We start from the raw sequence: 27,130 nt of genomic DNA, 5'->3' as shown, positions 1-27,130 counted from the left end.
GCAAAATCAAACACAGTGCAAGGGGTAACAGTATTCTGAAAGCAAGTGGAGCCTTTTGAAGAACAGCATTGGTAGGCACGTGCCAGCATTACTAGGTTGTGTGCAATCACAACTAAATGTACAACATAGAGACAAGTAAAATATTTAGGTAAAGATCAGTATTGTGAATCAATAAAGTCTGCCCTCAAATGCACATTCCTAAGTTCCTTTAAAATAAAAAAGTAAATAAAAAATATAAGGAATCATAGACCACAGGAAGTGATTCAGCACTTTTCCTATTTTCTGCTTTGTCACCTCTGTGAACCTTACTTTTTCACTGAATCTTATCTCAAGGGAACAACTCATTTAAATGGCATCCTGGGGAAACAGGCTTCTTTAACTCTTTGGTACCAGAAATACATTATTAAGCATACCGAAGACATTGCTGAAGATGTCAGCCAGGCAAAGTAGTAATTAATTTGTAATAGTAGCTGTTATTCTCTAGCCATGCAAACATTAACTTGATGCCTTTCTGAGTAAGCTCCATATGGTATAAGAGCACAACAAAACTAATTTACCTGGGATCTTTAATTAATGAGTGAAAGAAACAATGCTTAAGAGATCATTCATACCATGAACAGAAGTCTATAAAACAGTGTTGCAATTGAGGGATATGTAAAGCCTGTATATGTTTCTATTCAGCATTTTAGGTCAGACGTAAACACTGCCAATGATAACAGCATGTAAAGTTCAGTAGCATTTTCTCAAGGCTCTGTGTCATCCCAGATGAACATGCCAAGTTCCTATGGACACAATGTCCAATCTATTGCACCTAAGCAAAGCTGAGGGCACCACTGCTGTGTGGCTTCACCACAGGACACAGTAGGTTTGTTGCTGTGCACAGGTCTGCCCGGCTACACAAAGGTGCAGGGCAATTCAGAATCCATTATGTTGTGGGAAACTCGTTTCAGGATGATTAGCTAAACGGCATGTACTCCTGCACTGTTAAATCCTGAGTTAAACTCACATTTTACTCCCAGCGTGATCTTTTTCTACACACAAATGGCTCCAGCTTTAGATAAGTGATGTTTTAAAAGTTCCCTTTTGAGTAGCAGGAAAAGACTGCACTAAAGCTGGAGTGCTGCTGGTGCTCAAGCTAATGATATGCCATGGGGATTTATTTTGAAGCCCTGAGTCTACAGCGTAGTCAGACGAACTATTTCTGGAATAACATAAAGGAGCTCTACTATCAACCAGCACACATCACAGAACCAGGCTAGGAAGCTCGCACTCACCAGTGAAAGCAGCCCAGCTGAAGAGAGCAGCAGCCCTTCGATCCAGCTGTGCTGCTGGCAGTGATTCAGCTGCCTGCCACGCTGCCTTGCAGCTGGGCACATGGCAGAGCCATCCCAGGTTGCCTGCAGGAGACTCTGCAGACATTTGCTGGGGCACTAATCCAGCTGCTGAAAGCCAAGAGTTATTCTGAGCAATAATCTTTCACTCAAAACCAACCAGAAATTGAGTATCTAGAGAGTACTACTTCAAAAATAACTTTTACGGTGAAGACAAACCCTAAATGAAGATGGACCATGCTGCTTTCCTGGTGTTTCTTTCTGGCATTTTAAATGTTTAGAGCCTTAAAGAGTATGCTTGATCAAAATAGCTCCCACTTGGATCACTATATTTCAGGATCCATCAGTGTTTGAATCGTAAATCCTATCATGGCTCCTCAGCTACGAGAACTCACTGCATGCTGAGAGTTGGTTAATAGCATTTTTCCTAGGAGCAAATGGCTTCCAAAATTGTAGTCATGATTGGATTGACTCACCCATCACTAGAGGAAAGCTTCTGATTTAAAGGCTTTGTCCCTTTCTCCAGGCCCAAGTGAAGCTGGTGGAGGTGGGGCAGAAGACATTCTGCAGAGTTTCTCCTGTCTAGGGGACTTTTGATACTGCTTTAGAAGCTTTACAGCAAACTGCATTATTATCATTTTTCATCAGAGTTGTGCCGTACTTCCCCATAAAATGATGGGTGGGCTTGAAATGTTCCACAGAATGTCACCGTTTCTTGTTGCATCGCAGTATTTTATGAACACTTTGTAAAAAATGTAGAATGCCAAGGCAAGGCAGCTCCTGTTACAAACCTTTTCTACTACAAAGGGGCAAAGAAAAGACCTTGAGACATTCTCAAATGCAGGGAAAATTAGTCAGAGAATGAGGCCAGTAACTGTATAATGTAGTCTGGACTGCTATGGTATTTTTTCCCATGCCAGCTATGTTAGGTTATGTGCTGTGCAGGTGGTGGTACTGGAGAAGTGGCCCAGCTCACGAGGAGTTAGTTAGGTTTCATTTGTGCATGGGAAGTTGGTGGGAGGCTACCTCGGTCTGCTTAATTCGTAATTGTAGTCATGATCTGTGATGGCAGGTGGCAGCTGCTACTGGGTTGGTTATCACATTTTTTTATGATAGCGTGATTAACAAAGGGAAAGTAGTTGGCATCAGGAAGAATTGAATGGTCCTTCACTAATTTTTGAAGCTAGAGGTACCAAAAATTTCTGTAAGTTCTTGCAGGGAATTACACTGTCTTCATTCTTCCATTTCCCCTCTGATTTTGTCTGCCTTTTCATTTTAAAACAGTCTGTCAGACCGATCACCTTTGGAAGCAGAGTATCAGATTCTCACATTACCCTACCCTTACTCTATGGTCAAAAAAATATGCAAAAGAAGATATGTGGAAATTTGACAATGCTTTGTGCAAGACATTCGCCTGGGCAATATAAACATTGTAAGGGACATTATCTGCTTACTTTCAAAGGGATGTCAGCTTATTTAGCATTCACGCTAGAAAAGCTACCCAGCAAAAACCAAAGGGAAAAGCGAAGTCAGCCTGTAGCCTGGCATGCAGATGGTGACGTGCAAGTAGCAAGAAATGAATGCTTCCCAGAAGACTTGCATAAAATGATGTCCTAACTAAAATCTATTAGCAGTAACTCTTGCACTTCAATTCTTCATTTATTTCTACATGGTTAAATGTCACCTAAATCACAGAAAAAGTAAAACCTAAGGAAAGAGGGCTATGTTGCTAATGTCACCAGGGAGTTTAGTCACAGCACTGCAGCTGTGGCTGGGGTTCCCGGGTGAAGATGGTTGATGTAGTCAGGGAGCAGTCACTCCTACCGTGTCACCTCTTCGAAAACATACTGCTACCAGGGGGCTGCCATCATATTCCCTTCCCTCTTGAAGGGAAGAAATTAAATATTTATGTAATGACAACAACAAAAAAGAAAAAATACTTTTTAGTGTGGTAATAACATGGATGATGAAAAATGCAGAATCTACTTTCTGCTCCATAGACTTTATTTTTTTTTCCTGAAGCAGAATAGCATGAACAGGAGAATCTGAAAGCATGACAAGAAGTGTCATAGGACTGCGGAACATTGGGCTGGTGGAAAACTGAGGGGCAACAGAACCATCAACACAAACCATGTCAGTTTTATAATTAAAACCTTTTAACAAAATCCAGTCCAAGTTTGCAGACTGCTTCCAGGTGACTGGAATGACTTTTCTTTCAGAGAATGAAAGCTTCACAGAAGCCTTTTTTGCTTGTCACTGCTCATACGCTAGAGTCTATTCAGCTCCTTCTGTTCTAATCTCCAGACACGCTCACTCATCATTTATGTTTCTCAGGGCCAAGATAGATAGCACATTTCTGGGCACAGGAGGAGGCAATGCTGCTGTCCATCAATTAAAACGCTGCTCTGTAGGCACGTTGGGGCTGAGGAGAGACCCGGTGTTTATATGCACTGTCAGAGTCTCTATAGAAAGTCTTTTCCCCTTCCTGCTCCCTTGTCTTTCCAGGCAATGCTTGTCCCTCTCTTGTCCATTTTCTGCAAGACTCCTAAGCAAATTCCCCTTCAGAAGAGTGTAGTATTTTCTTCCCCATAAGTAAGCTAAAGATTTTCAACTAGCAAAACAACTGACTACAGTCACATTTCCTAAATGCTTATTTTTAATAAAAGCATTTCCTAAAACCCGTTAATCTCCTTTCTTTCTCTAAAAATAGCTATGTTAACTCTTCAGACTGCATCAGTCTTCTAAATGTTTTGATAAATAATTACATACAGCTGTAAAGAAAAAAAATCACTTGCTTTGTTGAAAGACAAGTTAGTAAGTTCCTGAATTTCATTTTGAGAAATATTTAACTAAATCAGAATTTTCATAAACGATATATAATTCCAAAAACCTTTATTTATTGATTCAACATGTGAAAGGGCCTCAGTTTTCAGAAGGACTTCTAAATTGTACCACTGTTCGCATCTGAGAACCAGAAGCCTCTTACATGGCTATGAAAATTTTAGCATCAGCAGTCTTTGCCTTCACAGATGAAGGGTAGTTCATGTAATGCTTCTATAGAAACACAGTTAATATGATTTGGCTTAGAGCCTTAACTCTGAATGAGTTGGCATAGTAGTGGCATACTGCATAACTCTTAAAGTTAGTTAAACACAAGTGTGCAAACTGCAGAGTAAGCAACAGAACTCCTCCTGATAGCAGCAGAGTCAAGTTCTCACCCTGTGATTTCAGAGAAAGCCTGTGTGCATTTGAAGAACCAGCATTATAAGGCTTTAGAGACACAGCTTGCTTCCAGCTTTCTTCGGCACCTCCTTGAACTGCACTTCGGTTACTATGAACCTTAATAAAAGTTCCTAGAAACATGTTAAGACATCCCTCAGTATTAGCAAAAATGCTAGGTTCCTGACCAGCATCTCATCACAAGACCAGCGTTCGTAATAGTAGGCTGAAATTAAGAATGGGCTGGCAGCCAGTGAGAGCCTGGTAAGGCACTTCCAATATAGATTTTCACTTCTGTTTGCTTGAATGTTAGCCTCTTAAAACCAGAAGGTTAATTAGTTCATTAGCTCTTACCTCACTGTCTCAGCACTCGTTCATTAAACATTCTCAGCATCTTCTGTCAAAGTACTAGCACCTAATGAAGTTTTATCCCACCTCATTTAAAATCCTGCCATGTTTAATTAGTGAGGGAATTTTTTCACAACACAGCTTGGGGTTTTCTTCCTCTTCCTTTTTAGGGTCACGCACTGAGCTCTGTACAAAGTGAAAAGGCCAGCATTCTTAGTGTTAATTCTGAGAGAAGGGACTAGAGGGTGAGTTAAGCACTCATAATATGGCCAGTTGGCAAAAGATACATCTACTGCCAGCTTTTGGCTCCTTTTGACAGTTCTCTGATGCTGTCAGATCAAGCTGCTATCAAGTGGAGCTAAGATTCGTGGAAGCTATCAGGCCCTAACGATGGAGCAGACATAATCCCTTGTACAAGCAATGTGCTGAAGATCATATCTGAGAGCCCAGCATTGAAGCAGTGCCATAGACTTGGAAGAGGATAAAAGAGATATAGAATGAGTTCCCCAGCAAAGCCAGATCCTAGACAGGTTCCATAGCAAGCCGCTCATGTAGCAGGAAATTGGAAAGGAAGAAAAGATTAAGTCAGAGGAAAGTCTGGGAACAGGGAATTCCTTATCCTGAAATTGTCCTTCGGAGTGGTGGACACCTGGTTATCACTGTGCTTCACCTTCCTGTTTGAGAAAACAGGGGCAATAATGCTTCCTCAGCTCTGTGCTATATATGTAAGGATAAAAACATTGAAGCCAGCAAGGTGCTCATGTATCTTGTGGTTGGAGCTGCAGGCATGCTTTTAGGCAGCCACAGTGACAGGATGAAGCCCAACACTTCTGCAGAGACATTGAAATGAAAATTGCTGCTGCTTGCCAAGGACTGCCTGTAGTCCTTAGGTGGGGGCAGTAGCAAGTCTTGATCTTGAAGACTGTAACAGAGGCTGCTCCCTAGGGGGGCATGTTTGTAACCCCTGAAGCCTAAGGAATCGCCTACATTTTCCCCTGCTAAAAGGCAAGATTGATTAAAATGCAAACTGGGACGGAATTAAGGATTATTTGTTGTTTTTTTTTTTGCATAGGAATAAAAAGCCATGTGGAGAGTTGATAATGTGAAATAGGTTATTTCACATTATAACTCTCCCCAGTTACTTTGTCCTGCTTAAAAGAAAGGCAGAGTTTGTTCAAAACAGTGCACAGGTCTTCTGGATTGATGCTAATCTTATACAGCAGCCAAACTGCTGGAGAAAGAGTACAGAAGAGCCATCTTAACTCTGGACAGAGCATCTGAGCCTATTTAAAACACGGGAATGTGTTTCCATTCTTTATACTCTGACAGAACATCTGACAGTTGTGACTGCCATTGACTGTAACAGGGCTTTGTCCTGGCAGTGGACTTGAGACTTATTTCCACCTAGTTTCACAGAAAAGAAGTGGAGATTACAAACGTGTGTAACAGGCTCATGATGTACCATTTCTGTTACCATGGGGATGTAATTGTAATAGCAGTCATTTTTCTTTTTCAGTACATCATTATTAACAAGAGATTGTATTTAGATTTGAACACATTCACCCTTGCAAAGACAAGCAGGGATCAGGCTTATTAAACGAGCAGAGTACAGCATAGCTAGGAACATACTTCAGAACATCTTGTGGGAAAAAATATTCTTTTGAAGAGCAAGAGAGGGAGGGTGAATTTATTTCAACTTATGAATTCCCATGATTCACTGTAGGTTTCACTCAGTTCAATTATTAAATATAGCACAGACCTAAAAGTGTCGTTGCATTTACCGCAAACATGCTAAGTAATAACTGTATTGTCACCTTCCCTCCCAGTCAGTCTCGATTCAGTTGTGTTCCATGGCGCTCCCATTGAGAAGACTGAACCCTGCGTTAGTGCTCAGCACTGGCTCTAGGTGGTGGCTCCCATTGCCAGTTTGACACGGATAGACACAGATAGGCACGCCAGCTCCTAACGCATGCTGGGATCTGGCAAGTACAGACCGTTCCCCAGACTAAGAGGGAATGAAAGAGCTCCCCTAGCCTTCCTCCCCAAACAGAGTTAAAACGGGAATTGAAGCCTTTGAAGCTGCTGAATTTGCCTAGAGATAAGCTGCAAAACACAGAAGTTGAAAGGTCAGGTTGTTACACCCTGATGTCACAGTAATGCTAAGATATAAGTCTATCTAGGGATTCACCTATATTTTATTCTTGCTTATCAATTTTAAGTCATATATGGCTTGTTATTAAGTCTTCCTCATCAAAATGTTCAAAATCACAGGGAAATGCTGCTATAGCATTTTTATGTAGTAAATTATTGTGGAAGGAATGCAAGTGATGTCTTCAAGGAGAGAAGACAGGGTTTGTGGAAGAACTAGGAGCTGAACACAGAGCTGCCTCTTCCTCTCCCTCACTGTGATCAGAGCATACAGCTCCAGCACCAGCCCCTTGCCACCATTCTTCTATGCTCTTTCATGCAATAGAAATTTCCACAGCTGACCAGAGCATGTCAGCCGTGTTTTAGCAACAGTGCACATGCTAAAACTGCAGTACCTCTGAGGCACACACCAGAGCCACAGAGGCATCTGAGCAGGCCACAACCACGAGGAATAGTCCGCTGCAAATGGAGAGAGCCAAAGCCAGCTTCAGAGGACCGGTTAGCAAACTGCCGTCACTCATCTCAGACAGTCTCTCTGGCTATGCTGTTTTTCCTCCAACTTTTGAAATGTAGGCAAATTAAGCAAGAACTCCCCACATTTCTGTAATAATAAGCATAAACCAATATTCTAGATGTCTGTAGATGTCTCTAGATGTCTCAAGGTCTCTGTTCAATCCGGGACATGGCACAGGCACATCACCATGGCAATTAGAAAATACCCTGGAGAAGGGTGAAATACAAAATGCATTGCTTATCCTGCTGAATGGCTCTGCAGCTCTTGGCACAGTGGTCCACAAAGTATTACAAAGACACCTTAATCGCCCAGGATGAGAGGATGAATCAGCATTGCATAAATCTAGGTATTCCTCACCCTACATCTTATCAGGGACAGGTTTTAGAATGAGAATAGAATCACAGAATCGTTTGGGTTGGAAGAGACCTGCAAGATCATCAAGTCTAACCATCAACCTGACCTACTGAGTCCCATCACGAAACCATGTCCCTTAGTGCCATGTCTCGCTATTAATGCCATTATTTTTCTGTTGTTCAGATTTGTGTTGCAAGAAGGTTGTGGCTACACATTACTTTTGAGGAGACACAGAATTGACATCACTCCTCTTACATTAAGAGACAAAATGGATGACTTAATGGTAAGCCACCCCACCCAATGATTTCTCTTCATCCACTACCTCACTGTGTGCTTTCAAGAAGTCTGTAGGAACTTAGATGTCTACACGTCCTCTCCTCATTATCAAGGTTACTTCTTCAACTTAACCACCAGATTCAGAAATGAAAGGGGAGGGCAGGTTAGGCAAGGAAGGGAGAAATGCAGATGCACGGAAACAGTCGTCTTTTACAGGGTCTTCATTTTAAAATACCCCTGAGAATCCATGAGGTCACTTCTCTTTAGTGTCTATACAGAGTCACTAAAAAAAGATGTTGATCAATGAGTTTGGCTGAGAGGAATATGTTGATGAAAATCACCTGTGTGTCTCTTTCTTCACAAATGCAACAAGCGTCATGACTGAAATGTCAGAACACCTACACGGTCCTTCAGGCTGCTGTCTGCGGCAACTCAAAAGAGCAAACTCTCTCCTATGAAATGAACATTTCTGCTGATGGGGTCAGAGATGGAGCAAAATCTCCAAATTCCTAAAATCCATGCTTATCTGAATTTCTTGAGCTCAGTGAATGTTTCAGTCAAATTTAGCAGTGCTCATTACTTTTACCATCTTCATTCTTGCCTTTTGTACTCTTGGTGATGGGGTGTGAAAGGTCTGCTTCTTGCTCCTCAGATAGTCAACGGACACGACTGCATAGCTATGGAGGGTAATTATGGGGCTACCAACAACAGAAATCTCTTAATACTCACAGCTGAACACAGAGAACAATACAAGTCCCAAGGGGTAGTGCTGTATAAGCATGGGCATGGGTCCACCAACTTTGCACATGGTTATTGATCATCATGTACGTAACATAGGGATATGCTTACAGGCCATGCAAATACAGCTTCGCATCACTGCTAGAGGATTTTGGAGGGACAAACTGGATAGATTTCATATTCTTATGTTGCTGCCAATAAAATCTTTTATGCCATGCTGTTAGCACTTCCCAGTATAGCTGGTGTTGAAGCCAGAGTTAACAACCTTTCCTCTTTACAAATCAAATTCTGGTTTCAGTGAACAGCCACGCACATGCGATCATAAATGACGGTTAAATCTGAATTTAACTGTACGTTAGGCTTCTTCTAGTTATTCTTGGAAAACAATCTATTTTAATGTTAAATAACTTAAAAATTCAAAATAAATTAGTCGACACTGAAAATAAACATTTAAGTGTTTGAAATTCTAAATGAATTTTGAATTTAATTTTTCTATATAAGTGCTTGTACATATATGCTGTGTGCTGCCTGCTGCCAACCCATTGTGATACTTCCCCCCACACCTTTTTTTTTTTACTTTGTTGTAACTCAGAGATATATTTAGCTTGGGAACAGTTGGATTGCTCAGTAGTCTATTCAGTCAAGCATGGTGAGGAGTTTACAGAAACTGAAGAATTCAAATCTGTATCATCTAAATTTGAAGTAATTAACATTTAAATGTTTCTATGTTAATATACTCTTCATAGATAGAAAATTGCTTGCAATCCTCTGGCAATGCTTTGTTCAACTGTTGTCAGCACTATTAGTTTGCAAATTACTGAAAACTTTTTATAGTGTATGCTTTTCTGAGAGAAAAGCAATCAGTGTATCTGCACAGGTCGGAGAATACAGACATAAATGAAACAATACCACATACTCCACTGTTCAAGAGTCATACCCATCAGGACTAACATTTAAAACTGTTAAACCAACACTGGTGCTTTACTCCAGTCCCCAAGCTCCTCTGGTAGCACAGGTGCTTCCAAGGACAGCACTGGAGGTTAGGTGCATTGCTTTGGCAGGAGTTACTGGCTTCGCTTGTCATCAGCCCTGAAATTGCTGCAGCACTTCTGCCAACTTGTGGACACACACAGGTCACGTTACAGGAGCAGGGCAGAGGCCGTGCTGGTTAGGCAGGGGTTGCTTTTCCCCATAGCATTCATCCAGCCCACAGAATCTTCGCACAGCACTTCCAGGAGCCTTCCTGGGCAAGAAATGGGTCTAGCAGGGGCAGCCACCTGCACTGGACTCTTCCCTCAGTGCGTGTTCACAGTGCAGTCAGAGGCAAATCAAATCCAAGACGAATTAAGTCAGCTGCCATCTTTACATGCACAGTAAAACAGGCTTTGCCGAGGAGCACCAGATTTATAGAGCATGTAATCAGTCCATGTGCACATAAAAACCACAGCATGATGTATTGTCTAGTACTTGAATATGACAGAAATGTTGTAATTTTAACTGTAAATAGTCTTTATAAAAAGAGGAACTCTTAAAATTACAAGGTGTGTATTCATTTCAGTCCCTAAACTTCGCTGAATTTAAATCCTTGTATAAGGACAAGCGCTAGTTAGAAAGGCAGGACTCTCAGAAACTATGTCTTGTGCTGTAGTTTGGTTTTGTTATCTGATTACTGAGGACTAGTCATTTCTAGATGATGTGAATTTGAAAACTCCGTGTTCTAGTAAGCTTTGTGCTCTTCTTCCTGTGCTTTACAGCAATCCAGCACATCAGAATCTATTTTCTAGGACTTTAATCATGCTTTTCATAGTAAGGATAAAAACCTTCATCACAAGTCATATACCATTAGGTATCTGCTCACATCTTGTGTTAATGCAGTATCCATACCAGTGTGTTTACAAAACAAGGTACTAAGCTTTCATGGTTAGGGCTGATTATATCTCAAGGGATGAGAGGAATGTTAAAAGAAACTGCTTTGCTTTTCTTGTGTTTTAGGAATAAATTCTTCACTCAGAGGTGGTGAGGCCCTGGCACGGGTTGCCCAGGGAAGCTGTGGGTGCCCCATCCCTGGAGGTGTTCAAGGCCAGGCAGGATGGGTATTTGGGCAGCCTGGTCCGGTGGGAGGTGTCCCTGCCCATGGCAGGGGTCTGGAACCAGATGATCCTTACAGTCCTTTCCAATCCAAACCATTCTATGATTCTGTGATATTAAAAACAAGCAAGCAAACACAAAACCTGATCTGGATTACAATTCCCAGGTGGTTTAAACACGAGACCTCTCCTGTGAAACCAGAACAAAAGTCCTGAAGTTCTCGTACAATGAACATCTACTCTTTCCTGAACTAGCGTTGTCTGAGAAGACTAGATACTGATAAAAGATACAAAGATAGAAGAAAGATACTGATGAAAAAAATAGTCCAAAAGGCCAGAAAATATTCAATAGAAGAATTTAAAAGTACAGGAAAAATTGACAAATACCACAAAAATAAGTCTGCAATTTCTCCTAGTAAACCTGAATCTCAACAGTAGGGTTGGAGATATGTTGGCTGCTTGTTTAAATACATCGATTATCAGAATATTTTAGGCTGTTTTTGGAGAAGATCTGTTCTTCATATTTTGAGGGGAAGTAGAAAACTTTTACGTTATAATTCAGTAATTTCCACAGGTATTAAACTAATTAAAAATATTGAAAATCATATCCCAGCTGTTCTGCTCTTCTAAATTCTAAGGAATAAATCATGGTAGAATGGCAAATGGCTGCAAGATGGAAATTAAAATATTTTCTCCTTTCAGCATGGAGGGAAGCAGCCAAGTTAAAGAAAAATAAAGCTTGGAGAGACTTTTTCTAATGTACCAAAATGAATGCAAAAAATTAAAAGAATAATGCAGATTTGATGAGCTTCTGCCACAACCATTGTTTACAAAGCGGCTGCTGAGGTTTGATAAACAGCTTAAAAACTTCTTTAGCACCATTTTTCAATGAGCCTGTTGATCTGGTTGTTTTATTTGTCTTACCAGATTTAAATTTCTCTCTTTTTTTTTTTTTTTTTTTGAGGGGGTGTTTGTTTTATAGTCTGTTTCTTTATAAAATCTGTTCTGCTTCTCTGAATGACAGCATAATTTTCTTTTTAAAATTTCAAATATTTCACATTACTATCTTGCCCAGTGGGTCCAGAGTATTTGATTGCAAATACTGAGCCTGCAGATTCTTATGCAGTGGCTTTTCTAAGCACTGTGTGTAAGTCATTGAAGTCAGCTGTATACTTATGCTCTGTAAAATGAGACAAGGATGAAAGCCCTTGAATATATAATTCTAAATCATACAAGTAACCAAGGGCAATATAGAATGAGCAAACTTTGACTAAGTTCAGATAAACATAAGAAAGTTTCCATGCTTTCATTTTTTCTTTGGTCTGCACAAGTGAATTGAACAGCCTAAAGGAACAGGATTTCTCTTGAGATTCTGCTATTGCTCACTACGTTAAAAAAAAATGTTCAGCACTTTTCTTTCTCCCAACTAGAAATTTAAAAAAGAACCAGGAGAAACAGGAAAATAAGTGAAAGCTTACGTACTAAAAGATTTAATTAGCTAGGAAATGTCTGGAGAAGCTGTGGAAGATTCCAATCTAAATGATATCGTGCAACATAAGTAACAATTTGAACATTCATAGAGATTAATAACTAAATTCAATTTCCTTAAATTAATGACTTAATGCTGATTTTTCTGCTAGTAAAAAGAAAAAAATAGTAATTATCAGAGTTGGGCAAAATGGACACATTTATATCCACCCAAATCCTTGTCACTTTGTCTTGCTATAGAACTCACAAGCTAAGATCGTATTTAGCCAGCATTTTCCTGGTTGAGAAACATGGCTCATGAGGACAGAGATGGAGCTAACTTGTGTTTTCTAAACATAACATATTTTAAATAAAGAAGTGAAAAAGCCAAGGGTAGAGGTTTGTGTGCAATTTAAGTTAATCTAACTCCAAACTAAAGACAAGTCATCTAAAGAAATGACTGCACACAACATCGATACAGCTCACCACTCAGTCACGGAGGCACTAGTGCAAGCCAGAGGGGTAGGGACATGAGGCTAGAGACTACTGAGAGCATCTCTTTCAGCAGCAGAGCACTCCAGTCAGCTTAGGACACTCACAAAACAGTGTCCTGAGTTCCACAGAGAGAGCTGGTAAAAACTGGAGATTCAAACCAGAGAGCGCCAGAACACTGTAAGGTAGTCAACAATTGCAAAGTACTGTTGCTGAAAGTCCTTAGAAAAATCTAAGGCATATTAATGAGAATGAATATCAGAAAGCCATTGCTCTGATCCCAAGGCAATTGTTTGTCTGGTCTTAACTTTAGCATTTTTATTTGACTAACACTGTCTTGTGAGTTTCATCAACGCAGTTACAGTGACATGAATGACTTTGCTGGTAAAGATATCTAGTCTGCCAACACCTAACTTGTCTGTAAGTGTTTACAAACAGAGATGAACTTTTCTGCTGTGTTTACATACCATCTAGCACAGGGAAAGCCTGGACCATGACTACAATTTATACTTAATAGAATGATAAAAATAATACAAATATCTGCCCTCATCTGAAGGCAGTATTGACCTACTTTGGCCCTGGTTCAGAAAGCACCTAGGGATCAAATTAATCTCATTCAAGCCAAGCAAAGCCTCCACTGTCTATTTCCACTGCATCCAAATATTTCTTAAAACATAGTACTCAAAATTTAACATAATTTAGGCTTTACAAAAAACATGCATCAAATTGGGTCAAACCAGTTCCTTTGCTCTACTTTTACAAGACAATGGTAAATTCTACTTTTGCTTCCAATATTCTCCAAGCCCCTCTCAAATTTACATCATCTGTTAATTTAATGAAAAATCTACTTATTCCACCTATGCTATTCTATTAATGAAAATAATTGAGGTCAAGATAGGTTCCTGGGGAAGCTCACCGTGTAACTAAATCTCACTGTTTTGACAGTGAATCATTGACAACTGCTCCATGATTTTATAACCCATTCTGCAATGTGTGTTTGCCAAAATACGCATCTCTATGTATTTTTCTCTGAGAATGTTATTCAGAAAGGCTTTATTAAAGTCAAAATACATATTTTGCAGCAAAAAAAATCTGATACACTTCACTAGAAGTGTCTTTATGCTAGGTACCCAATCTTGCTGAAGAAGGAAGGGTACCTTATTTTTCTAGAAAGCTTTTAGTGTTGTTTCCAAGGTGGAACATGGGAAATTCTGATCCGATGTTAGGAAAAATATCTTACCCTGATGGCAGTTACAGACTGGAAACAAGTTACCTGGGGGAGCTTGTGGAAGCTGTGTCCTTGGAAGTGTTCAGTACTTGACTGGACACAGTCCTGAGTAAGGGGATCTATTTAGACATATTTGGAGCAGGGGGTTGGACTAGATGACCTCTGGAGGTCCCTTTCAAACTGAAATACATGTTGGATTTTTCTGCTTGTCTAGATAGCAGTAAACTTGGAATTTGAACTATCACTGTATATCTCAATGTATTCCAGATCTTCACTTCTGTGTCTCTAAGCAGTAATTTGCAGTGTAAATGTATGATCATTTTGCGTTAATTTCTATGGTTTCATATTCCGACTTTTGGGGATGGAATTCTCTCAGATGTGTTTTCCTTAACTGCACTAACAGCAAATATGAATATGTCTTGTAAAAATGTCAGGCTAGGCACAAAATTAATACCTTCACTATCACTATATTTGTTTTTCTATGCCATTCCCTGTTCTGCATGAGATGTAGCAGAGCAGGAAGCGCACTGCTTCTGCATCTGTTCCTAGTGCTCACTCTAAACCAATAGGCTGGATATTCTTCTCTGATATTGTCGTTGGGAGGAAATACAGGAGGAAATACGAATGTTAAGTGCTTGCCTCCACACAGTGCTTAAGAAAGTGATGGCTGTAATTGTATCCAGCCAATTATACAATATAATTGTATAATTATATACAATAATAACATTATATACAATAATAACATTTCAAGAATCTGTTTCACAAAAATCTATCTGTTGAAAGTTTTCCCTAAGCATATGCTAGGTTCACACTCCACACCAGCACGGAAATATTAGATAGGCAGATGCCAAAGACTTTTTGTGGAGATAATGGGGTTTCCATCAGGTGAGACGCAGAGGAAATAAGTAGCTTCTCTACATCTTGTCCTGATTTTTTTTTTTTAAACACTGTGCTAAAGCTGTGACTATGAGCAACTCTGACCATCCACTAATCCCTTATCCTTTACTGCCACTAAGGCATGCAGATACCCTTAGGGTTCATCTGTTAGGATTTTCCTTCTGTGCTTATTCTTGAATTTTGTTTAGCTTCCTTAAGTCAGATGTCTCTAAATGTTTTATAACTCAGATCCTGACAGGTTTATTATGTCTATTAGTTCAATATACATTGCTTTCCTGCAAGGAGTTTTGAAACAAGACTTCATTAAATCACGCAGGAAAGTTATTTTTCATTTATTTTATTGAATTGATTGGCGTTTCTCATTTCAAGAAAATTGAAGCAAATAATAATAAAAAGCAAAAGAAATCTCTTATTCATCTTCTGATATTATAAATCTCAAATGTCCTTGAAGAGCACTTCTGGGTAGTTGGCTGTTTCTACTTTGTTTTCACTGATTTATGATTTAATTGTAAGATTGTTTGCAAGGCTTAAGAGCAGCAATTCTTCTATAAGGAATTTAGGAATAAAGTGAACTAAAATATACCTAGGATCTTTCTATTGAAAGGGCATCTTAACTAGACACAGAAGCTTCTTCAAAGTCCACCCCTTTCAAACATGCTTCTTTCCTCATGCACCTGAAGTTCACCATTCTTCCAAATTCCCTTGCTATCTCTCAGGTCTACCATGTGTTCCCACCTCTTCTAAGCATTTCCCAATTTCCTACCTCTCCTCTTCATTAATGTGTTCCAAAATTGCATTTTTCTGCCCCTGTTTTCCCTCCCCACTTGAAACACTTTGCATAATTCATGCTGTCAGTTTGCATTCTCACTGGACAGTTCATTAGCTGTTTTCTCCTGCTGGACTAAACTAAGGTGGGGCAATTTGGACTTACAGGTCCCTCATTAGGTAGTCCTGAAATTAGTATGCATATTATTATAAAATATTAATAAAAAGAAAATGAAAAACATATCTGCAAGCATAAGATGGAAATATTTGCTAGTTCTTAGAAGGAAAAAGATTAACTAAAAATGTAAAGTAGGGAATGTCCACTTTGTTGGGAAAGGGTTTCGTATACTATCTCCCTTCTGCTATCAACAAAATCAGAGTGGAATCGAAGAGAGTTCAAGTAAGGAAATCAGCAGCTGGAGTTCTGCCGGGGACTTGACAGATCTGCTCTGGATGGGTCTAGTGCTCAGTATACCTTGTATTAGCTGAGAAGCCATTAAAGTGGATATATAAACTGCAGGAATAGCATGATGGTGACATGTTTTGTTTCTAGCTTGTTAAACCAGTAATTGTTATTGCAAGTAGCTGTCATTCCCACCAGCATTTGCTTCTTGTTGACAATGAAGAAAACTCATTTGTTTTGTAGTGTGAAGCTTAATTTACTTCATGGTTGGTTTCTTTCTTTGCCTGTCAATCCCAGATCTCTGAGAAGTAAATGCAGTCAGTTTTATAGCAAGCAGAATGAGCTGTAACTAAACTGTCGATACAAAAACTGTGGCTTCTTACTGATAATGAAGGGGATTTTTTGGAAGGCACATAGGATCAAGAACTCCCTTTTGAATCATATTAGCCATGACTGCCAGTTACTGACTATACCCAGATTGGCTAGCAATCTGTGAATATTTGCATCTTAATCCTTCAGTTCTACTTTTTATTATTATTTATTAAATTTGACAACTCCAGCAGTTTTTAACTCTGAAGTTGACTGACTGCTGGCCTTTAGCCATCTGTCTGCCCAGCAGCCATCTCACTGTACAGTAGGCAAGGTCATGCTTATAGCTGCATCAGGAGCGTGGGGAAGAGAAAGCCCCACTCTTAACTGACGCAGAATGCAAGGGAAATCTGTATAGTAAAGATTGAATTGAATTTTGAAAGTCTCGTGGATGTTCAGCTTATTCCATTCAGGACACTTTCGGTGATGGTGTAAGGAAGCCTGTGTTAAGAAATATGGTCATGGTTGGGACAGGGTTTTAATTGAAGCCTGGTCCAAGATTCATTTGAGGCACCGTGTGTTGTGGGGATATCTGCAGAAGTATGATGAAAATACATTCTGTTAAAGTGCTCAGTTTGAACAGGCCTTCAGACTGGCTAAGCTTTCTGGGACATACTGGCCTGGTACTGCCAAAGATAAAAATCTACCTAAAAGCAGGAAGGTAGGAAGGCACGGCCACAGCTGGAGACTCCACCAGCAGGAGCAGCTGCAGAAGCAGGGCTGTTGTTGCACTGGAAAGTGCAGCTAGACTGACACTGCAGCCTGCAGAGCAGGTGGGGCCAAGAGGACCTAGTGGTTATTTCTGCCCTGTCCTCCACATTGCTGCTGTACATGGCAAGAGACCCAGGAAGGTTTGAGCCAGCAGGAACAGCTGCAGCAGTGGCCCATACAGGGGCCATCAGGCCTTTGGACCTTTGAAGCACGGTCTGTGCTGCCCTTCTTTCTCCTCACTTCAGCTTCCCTCTCTTACTCCATTCCATCCAGGCCCGGTCCTCATGACTCCCCCCTGCCCTTCAAATCCCTCTTCGTTGGCTTTTACCTTGATACACCCTAAAGGAATCCAATTAGAAGATGAAATGTGGAATGAATACATGTATATCCCTGGTTAACATGGTATCAGCTACTGTTTTTGTGTTGTCCCTCACTTTTATGCTCTTTCTGTTGTCTCTGATACTCCAAAGGTATTCTTGCTTACATGTCTCCTCAGAGTGAGTGCTGGTGTCAGGAGTCACCTCCTGCTTGCATCTGCAGAGTGCACAGTGTGAGGAAATCCCCTTCTTTTAAAATTTCTTAAGCTTGCCCATAGTAAGTATCATTAATAACAAAAGCGTGCCCACCTACAGGGAAAGGGATGTTCATGTCATCTGTGGTATGAGCCCCTGGTATGGGCTGTTGTCTTCCATCAGTTTGGTCTGATGTCTGGCAGTGCTCTGCTGGCTCCCAGGTGTCCGTGCACAGCCCCAGTCTGCATGAGACAACCTGCCAGCACCTTTACAAACTGTTTCACTCTGCATAGCATGCATTCTTCCCTTGCCCTCACTCCGGTAGGCACACCCCATACAGCTTCTGCTTGGCTGTGTGGTATTGCATCGTGCAAGCTCATCTGCCACAGACGGGATGCGTGATGTGTTTTGCCTGCTGGCTTTAGTGGCACTGACACTGAAACAAGTCACTGATTACAACTGTCTGTTCTCACTTCAGCAAATAGGAAATATCACAGTGGAAATACACATCCTAGTTTTCACCCTAGGTCGAATAAGCCTAAAACTTGCAAAAATGTGCATAGAAACTATGAGCATTTAAAGTTGCAGAGTTCTGTGTGCACTGACCTTTAGATACTAACTGAACAGTGTCTGGATTTTGGCAGTTGTCAGCTTCCAAGGGAACAGAAAGCAAGCCACTTGTCATGAATAATCCCATCTTTTTCTTTTCTGAATTTTGTTGGTTTCCATCAGAACACTTCAAGGTTCTGATGGAAAGATGACGGCGTTTGAAGGTTAACTACTAGCTTTAAGTAATTAACTTCTTTATCATCACCCACAGCTAGTTGAGTTCAGTAAAAATAAATACTGTAAATCTGCTTATGTGTAGTTTGATCTTTGTGCAGCTGTGACAGAATGAAGCTTAAATTACTCATATTTGAACCCAGAAGATCCTGCAGAGCATTTTAGAAGCCTAGAAAACACTTCACAAGAATATCCATCGCTATAGCACCCAACTGTGGTTGCAAACAGAGCAGCTAAAAAGTAAGCAGAGAATTTAAGAATCTTGTCTAAATAAGATAAGAAATAACCTGGATTTTGGCCAGAACACCCCTTTCCTCCCTCCACTCCCAAATAAGAAGCTCAAATGACCACCAGTAAGCAAGACCTTCGTTGTTGCATATTCCCCCACAGACTACACTTCTTGTTGGACAAGTACAATTAAGGATTCAAAGGCAAAATATAAAGTTTGAGCATCCTCTTAAATACTTCATACTGCTAAGAACATTGGGGAATATTGACAAGAGCTCTAGGAAAGAAACAAACTTTACTGTTATATTTGCTTTTTATAAAAAGGCAGTCAAAATTTGGCATTCTCTCTTCAATTATTTGTGCTTTCCAAGGTCTTGCAGTCTTTCTTTGCTATCACGTATCTCTGTTCTGGGAAGGGAAAATCCATCCTTTTAAAAATATAGTTTCCTATGAGGTTACAGACTCACCACATCCATGATCTGCATGAGGCTGAGAGTGAAATAGACAGTGAGAGGCTGGGAATCATTCGCGACCGGTCGTTCCAGAGGGTTGTAATTTTTCAGCAGCTCCTTATAAAGCTTCCTTTGGAACTCTCCTTGCAGGGACTCTTTGGGCACGGGAATAAATAGAGAAATGATTGGGATTCTACATCGGAAAGTAAAACTACGGTGTTACGTTCTTCTCATTATATCAGATATCACGTAGCTGTTACCCTACACGCTGCATAAGAAATGCCACTGGGATTCATACAGTTCATCAGCTACTGTAGCAAAATCATACCACAAATGTATAATCATCCTATAAGGGGGATCCCTCTTTGGCTGGCCAGGAGTGGCAAACTCTAGTGGGTAGTGACACTTCGTCAACACATGCACGCCGTGGTCCAGCGGCGAGAGGTGGTGCGGAGGAAATTCACCACCTCTGTGGTGACACCAGCCCAGGCACGGCTGTAACCAGGGGCGCAGAGCACGGGTACGGCGGAGGGCATCAACGAGACAACGGGAGAAAAATGGCTACAGGTTAGGACCAAGCCTTGCTCTCAGAGCTACAGATCAGAACTCTTTGGGCCAGGTGCTCAGCGCTTTGTGCTCTGTCCACAAAGCGTGGGTACCGGGTCCCTGGCAGGGACGGCAGGCGCTACATCAATGCACCTGATAACGTTCAGGGACTTGTATCCTTTTTCCACATGGAATCCGGGGAGGATCTTTATTCTGCCATTTTCTATGGAGGGAGAGGGAGCAGCTCCGCACGGATGGAGCGCAGCAGCCCAGGCACAGCGGCACTTTGAGACGGAGAGGAAATCTGGGTCAGGGCAGAACAGGTCCCCCGCACGTGAGCCGCCTCCGTCCCCGCTCCGGGCAGACTTTGCTCTCCCCTCTCCCCTCTCCTTTCCTAGTCGCCAACTCCCCCCTCTACAGCAGCACCACTCTGCCGGCCAGCAGCTGCGGCTGAAGTGCCTCCAGGGGCTTCTCCCCGCTCCCCGCCGCCCCGGGCACCCCCCGAGCCCCGGCCGGCACCTCGCCGCGCTGCCCAGGGCTGCGGAGGGCAGCGGCACCCCCCGGGCACCGGCACCCCCCTGTCCCCCCGTGCGGGGCTCACTCACCGCGCACCAGCCCCGCCGCCGCCAGCAGCCACAGCACCAGCTCCCGGAGGCCCATTGCGGCGAGGGAGGGAAGGCGACAGCGAGAGCAGCAGCAGCAGCAGCACGGTTCTCCCGCCGCCGACCCCCGGGAGCCGCCGAGGACCTCTGGCGGCTCGGCCCCTTCCTGCGCCCGGCTGTGGCTGGGGCAGAGCCCGCTTCCCTCAGCCTGCCGCGGCCCCGGCCCGGGGGCGGCTGCTGCAAGCCGGGGGGATGCGGCGCCGAGCGGCTCCGCCGGTAAAGAGGCGAGAGCGGGGAGCCCCCTCCCTGCCGGGCAGCCGAGCCCCGCCCGCTGGCACCTCCCGAAACGGCAGCGCCGAGCCTCCCGCCCTCCTCCCGGAGCCTGCCCCTCGCCACCGGCGGCGGCTGTTCCGCCACGGGCACGGAGCAGCCCTGGGGGGCACCCGGGGAGCCGGGCGGGACGGCCCTGCCCTGCCCTGCCCTGCTCTGCCGGGGAGAGCCGAGGTGGGACCAGCGCAGGGCCCTGGCGGGGACTTGGCTTCGGGCAGGTTTTGGGGAGGATGGAGGTGGCAACGTGGTGTCGGTGCACGCGTGGTGGGTCAGGCCCCAGCAGAGGTGCGAGGCCAGTGGCGCTGGTGTGGGATGTTGCGTTCAGATGCAGGAAAAGCAGCTGTGCTTGAGGTGCGTGGGGCCGAGTGCTTGGCAAACACATGCCTGGGTGAAAGGGTGCCAGAGCGCCCACCTGGTGTAGGTATAATGCACTGCAGTTAGAAAGCAGGCCTAGAAGATTCAGTTTGTCAGGTTCCCATTTGCAACTTTAAGCGTGTTTCTGATGCCGCGTAAGGGTTATGTCTTTCCGTCCAAATCCCTGCCCTTCAGTTGCTGCATTAAATGAATATCCAGGCAGCTGCATTTAAGGGAGGATGGTATTGTAGGATCTCCCCACTTGCAGGAGGTAACTCAATGTACATGCTTGTTCTTCACATCAACCAGCAAACAGCAGTTCGTAACTCCATGTTAATTTTCAGCTTTAAAAATCCAGGTAGTGTGTTTTGTGTAAAGCACTGAACTAACTTATGTAGCTACTGTTTAAATGGTTTTAGACACTGAGTGCAGCACCAGATGAAACAGGGCAATGTGAGTAGCCTAGAACACCGCTGCATCAGGTGTTTAGCCAGTTAAATACAGCAGGACCGAACCAATCAATTCCTCTTTCAGATGAACCAACTTGCTGGACAGCTCTGCCAGGGGGTAGTGGAAACCAGCAAGGAGCAATGGTAACTCTCCAAAAGCCAGGTTGTAGCTAATGTAGGAGCATACACTGATTACATTCTCAGGTATTTTGAAATAGTCCGTCTAGGTTGAGTTTCATTATTTCCCTTTTTTGTTTTGGGGTGGTTTTGTTCCATGAGATCTTGACACTTCAGGAACACCTGGCAGACAGGAGTAAGTTACTAGGATCTCTGTGTTATTCACAGAGGAACCAAGTGTTATTATCCATCTGTAATTAAATCCTCACATGGCAGTGCTCTGAGTACCCAGATTTTGCCTCTTCACGTTTTGGAAGGAAACTCCTTCTCTCTTCCTCCTGCTGTCCACTGCTGCTTTGGCACAGGTCCCTCAGGCATTTCTAGGTGGACAGTCAACAGCAGCAACTGTTCAAACAGCAAATTTGGAGAGCAAATTTACAGTTCAAGGCTGACCTCTGCTGTTGGCTCATTTTGCTCTGCACATTGCTTTGTTGCCAACTGCCTCACCCCAGCTGGTGAAGGCAGCACTGTGGAAGCTTGCCCAGCCCAAGGTCCTCAGCGGCCTGTCGGGACTCAGCCGTTCCCTGTAGGCCACGCCAGCCTGTATCTCCCGACTTGTTTGCACCAGACCCCTCCATCTACTTCTTGCATCTCCATTCCTTCTAGACCACACAGCCCCAAGCCTTCGCCCCCTTTTCCATCTCACCGTGTAGCGGGAGCACAAGGCAGGATTGCTGAGCAGGGCTGGAGGAGGAGCTGGTGTTGCTGTCTTGGCAGCAGCCTGCCCAGGAGAGAGGTGCTGTGGTTAGGCAGCAACCCTTCAGGAGCTTGCATACCTTACAGCAGTTGGGAAAGCAGAGTGGGGGTACTCTGAGATGTATTGCTGAGGCTACCTCTTTCCTTCTCCAAGCGATGGCTGGAAAGAGAGGCTGTTCACAATGCCTGAATGGTCTCTGGTTTCAGGAAGGCTGAGAAGCTTCAGAATGAACTGTGTGTCTTTGGTCTTTGTCATATACAACTGGCTCTGGAAACCTGCCTCCCTGGAGGCGATGAAAAGGATGGAAAGTACCTCTCAGCACAGCAGCTCCGGGCTGGATGCCCGTCAGCAGGAGGTGGAGTTGGTGGCAGGGAGGGAGAACACCGGGTGTCCCTCTGCCATGGCTTGCAGCCTCTGTAGCTGGAAGTACTTGTGTGCAAACCTAGAGGGCACTGGGACCTCTCTTGTTCTCCTGGCACCTGATCTTTGCATCTTCCTCAGTGCACTGGCATTTGTATTCAGAATGATGTCTTCGGAATTATTACTCATTTAATAATAAATCTATTAGACTTTAGTAGGTTTGCTTGTAAAAAACAAAAACAAAACAAAAAGTTTACTCTGTTTTTGAGAACAGATCAATAAAAATATAATTGCTAATTAGAAGAGATGAAAAAGGTAAACTCTTCAGGGGGTGGTGCTGAAGCCCCAAATTCCAGTAATAGAAGGACTGAATGAATAATTCATAACTATTTCTTTGATAAATCTTGACTTATTTTTCTGTTTGTGGATGTCTTATTTGTTTTTCATGTTAGCAAATTAAATTTTATAGGCACTTTGGAAATTGCACGCTGTAGATATTCTATAACAGCAATGTGCAGCCAAACTCCTTGATTAAACTGTGTTCCTTAAGTGCCACCGGGCAGCTCAGTCAGATGCATTCCTGCTAAAGGATTTTCCTTTCTAGTCAAAGGTGCTGATGTGAATGCACATGAACAGCAGGAAAGGCTGGAGTTTACTTTTGGTAGATATCCTGGCTGGCAGAAGTCAATTTCACAAATACTTATATGTACTAGCAAAGAAAGATAAGCACATACTGTACTGAGTCCTCTGAAAGCCCATGTGGCACACGTTTTTGTAAAAGTACATTGTACACAACTGGGAAGAAAGCTGTACAGCCTGTGGCCAGCAGAGGCTCTTTCCTGAGACTCCAATGCCCACCAGAGATAAGACTCATTCTCCTATGGGCTTTAATTCTTCTTTCTGTAGTACATTATCCAGGCAGGTGATTTGGAGCCATCACCCCTCCCCAGGTAATGCATTTTTAAACAAAATGATGAGAGCAAATCCATTTCACAATTAGAGGCTGTAAAAGCTGTTGTGGGTCTCCCAGCCCACCTTGCACTTTGGGGCCAGACTATGGACAACCCCTTAGCATCATTTCATTTGTCATGTACGTTGGACATAATTCAGCAAGGCAGTTGTGCATGTCTTATTTGTGAATAGCCAACATAATCACAGAGACAACAGTATGCACAGATGACATATCTTCACAGGAAGGTCAGGCATAAGAAAATAATTTCAGTAATAGTGTTTATTTAATGTCAGCATGCTTCCTGTTGCTCCTTTATCTGGTAAGCAAAGAAGTAAATACATCCTTGTACAAAAGGCACAAGTCTTCATTCAAGTGCTACTTCAAGAATTTGAGTGAGGCACAGAGTTATCAGAAACAGACTTGGAATTGTGAAATAAAGCATCTATGGAAAAGGCCCTCTTCGTTACTGTAACGTGTTTCCCAGTTTCATTTACAAGGCCAACTAGTACATTGGTCAGTTAAAAGAACCAGGGATTGAAGGACATTAAGAACGACTCGTGCGGTCATTACAAGATGCTGAAATTGTCCAAAGATTATAATATCCCCAAGCACGAGGAATATCTTTATTTTCTTTCTATACAGACTTGTGGGGGATCAAAAGCATTCACCTGCCTAATGTGACAGAAGACGGTAAGACAGCCCTGAGACTGGGCTGGAAGAAGTGACCATCTTACATGCAGCTTTAACGTGCCTGCAGCACTTTCTGACTTTGATCTAATTATTGTGCAACTGCAGTGCCCCAGGACTTCCATGTCAAAAAAAAGTCTGCTTTTCCTTCTTTTAGAGAAGAAGGCAGAGTAGGCTAGGATTCAGAGTAGGCTAGGATTTTAAATGGTAACTTACAGTATACGTTAGGTGAGACATGCCTACATTTATCTGAATGTTAAGCAACTTAAATTAATTACCTCTTTAATTGTTACCTTTATTTTTTTATTGTGATGTAGTGTTAGTAATGGTGTCTCATGCTATTATTTATTCTCTATGGTTTATTTTGCACCACTAGCAGCCTCACTGAGGGAGAATGTATCGGTGAAGACCTTGAATTTTTTCTATAAAATACCCTGAAATAATATATTGCTTCTTCTTTGCCAAGACGTAGCAGATAGCTTTGATGGTGATTTTTCTACTGAAGGACAAATTAATGATTTGAAGTCTGGTTATTTTTGTAATTAAACTTGATGTTCTATATACAACAATACATTCCCCAAATGGTCAGTGGTTGGAAAGGATAAAGAAGGGCACAAACTATATTGTTGTGTAAAAATAACAAAGCTGCTGCACTTCCACTCTGCAAGAAGCAGAAACAGTGAGCCTGTCTAAACAGTGCTGTAATGTGAAGAATAAGGATTTGTAAAATTTGTCTAATGAATTTGTGTATCTAGTGATTTGTGTAACAGGGCACATGGTCATTTCTATAATGCCAACACCTTTCAAATTTCATTCTCATCCCTTATTGTTGTTAGCATACACACACATTATGTCTGAGTATAGCTATTAAGCGGCAGCAGTAACAACACTATGAAAATGCCAGAAGAAATCTTAGGCTCTTCTGGTAACTGGAGCTCAAGCTACGTAAGTACGGATACTCCTGGATCTGATGGCTCAGTCTCAGTCATTAGGTGTCACATCAGACAACCGCAGAGGTTTTTCAGCATATCTACCGTACTGGTGCTTTTTGTCTGTTGAAAACTGGCAGATTTTTATTTATGCCATGCTTAGCACACTTCCACTTTGTTTTCTGTATAAGGAATTACGTGTTCCACTCATTTCAGCCGCTGTCATTTTCACTTCTTTTGAGTCATTTTGTAATCCCAGGGCTTGGCATTCATTTCTCACAGGCGCAGAGTTCACAGCATTACAGAGTTACTTTGCCATCTTTTTGCATGAGTGTGAACAGCAGAAAGTTGGCAAAACTGCTTTTCTTCACCCTGGTTAATTTTAAATAACTACATAATTTAAGGTTCACAGAAGCTAATTAAAGTTGACAAGAAATCTGCATGTTAGGCCTGCGGCTTTAACAGTTCCTCATCTAAAAGCATCTAAAAATCAACCTTATTTATCTTGTCCTAAAGCAACACACTACAAATTTTTCTTTGCTGAAAAAATTACCATCTGGTAAAATTTAAATGACATGAATTCCAGAAAAAAAGGGTTGTTTTATCTGTAAAGACCATATTAATTAGGCCTTTGACCGTAAAGCTAAGCTCTAATCCTTTCAAAGATGGAAATGTTTGAAACATGCCTCTTTTTTTTTTTTTTTTTTTCCCAAGCAGAAATGCTAAGTAATGTTGTGTCAAAACTGAGTGCAAATTCATGTAAACTTTGGAGATAGAGATGAGGCAGGGAATACAAACAGACCAGTCTTAAAAAGTCAAATTTTTACAGATAAGATTTCTAAAATAAAAAGTAGTCAGGATGTTTTCCTCTGCAAAGAATGCTGGTTTTGTTTGTTTGTTTGTTTGTTTGTTTGTTTGTTTTTAGAATTCTACTGCTTAAGCATAGGTTCATTTTTACTATGGCTGTGAGGAGAAACAATTTTTTACTTTTACAGGTCTCTATTTTGTCATGGAATGCAAGGATTGCAAATTTGCAAGTGCAATTCGTATTTTGTAGAAAAGCCAGCATTCCCCAGTGCTTCTCTCAGCTTCTCCCACAAAGTCTCGGTATCACTCCTAAAATAAATCAGTCCAGTCCGTGTAGGTTTGATTTTAATTAATTGCTGCTGAAGGTGAAGTTGGTACTTCTCAAGCATTCAGAACAACAGACATCATGTATCACCTTCTGTTTTAAATGAGATCTTGTCCTTTCCCTCTAACTGCATCGCTTGTGTTATCATCACAAGTCTACAAAGGGGCAAGTGCCACAGTGATTTGCCAGGGACAGCACTGGGGTTCCTCCTGCTCAGCTCTTTAGAATGGCTGCCAGCCATGGCTCAGTGAAAAATGCTCTTTGTCTCCAGATGGTGGCAGTTTTTTCAAGGAAAGTCTTGCAAAGGGCAGCAGTCAGAGAATGGAAAGGAAAATGAGTAATTTTGTTGTCAGAATAGAGCATGGTTGGAGTCTGTGGATCCTTCAGAGGCAGGGAGATTTTCAAACTGGGTTCCTCCCTGGGCTAAAAGGAACACTCAAGCTGCTAGCAGGTCGTGTTGCTGATGAGGAGTTACAGAGCTCTGGCTGGGGAAGTGGCCAGCGAAACAGCACAGCTGCTGGGTTTGCTTAAGCAATCAGTGGAGTCTTAGCAATTACAACCTTATAAATAGTAAGTGTTCTGGGTACATTTCA

General features: G+C 42.2%; 1 protein-coding gene across 1 annotated transcript in view; it reads right to left on the bottom strand.

Annotated features, from left to right (window-relative positions):
* Positions 1-20,570, bottom strand: part of CHRFAM7A (CHRNA7 (exons 5-10) and FAM7A (exons A-E) fusion) — a gene marked incomplete at its 3' end in the record, with an annotated part of 38,749 nt that extends 18,179 nt beyond the window's left edge. The window contains exons 1-2 of the mRNA XM_082768630.1: positions 20,474-20,570; positions 19,338-19,477 (exon numbers count right to left, since the gene is read on the bottom strand). Of these exons, the coding sequence (XP_082624756.1) occupies positions 19,338-19,477; positions 20,474-20,528 (195 nt within the window). The 5' untranslated portion in view covers positions 20,529-20,570. The remainder of the gene's footprint in view (positions 1-19,337; positions 19,478-20,473) is intronic.
* Positions 20,571-27,130: the final 6,560 nt, after the last annotated feature.

The sequence above is a fragment of the Aythya marila genome (genome assembly GCF_965140915.1).
Source record: "Aythya marila genome assembly, chromosome: 11".
NCBI classification, from domain to species: domain Eukaryota; kingdom Metazoa; phylum Chordata; class Aves; order Anseriformes; family Anatidae; genus Aythya; species Aythya marila.
Note: the sequence above shows the minus strand (reverse complement) of the source record. Positions and strands in the feature narration are given on the sequence as shown.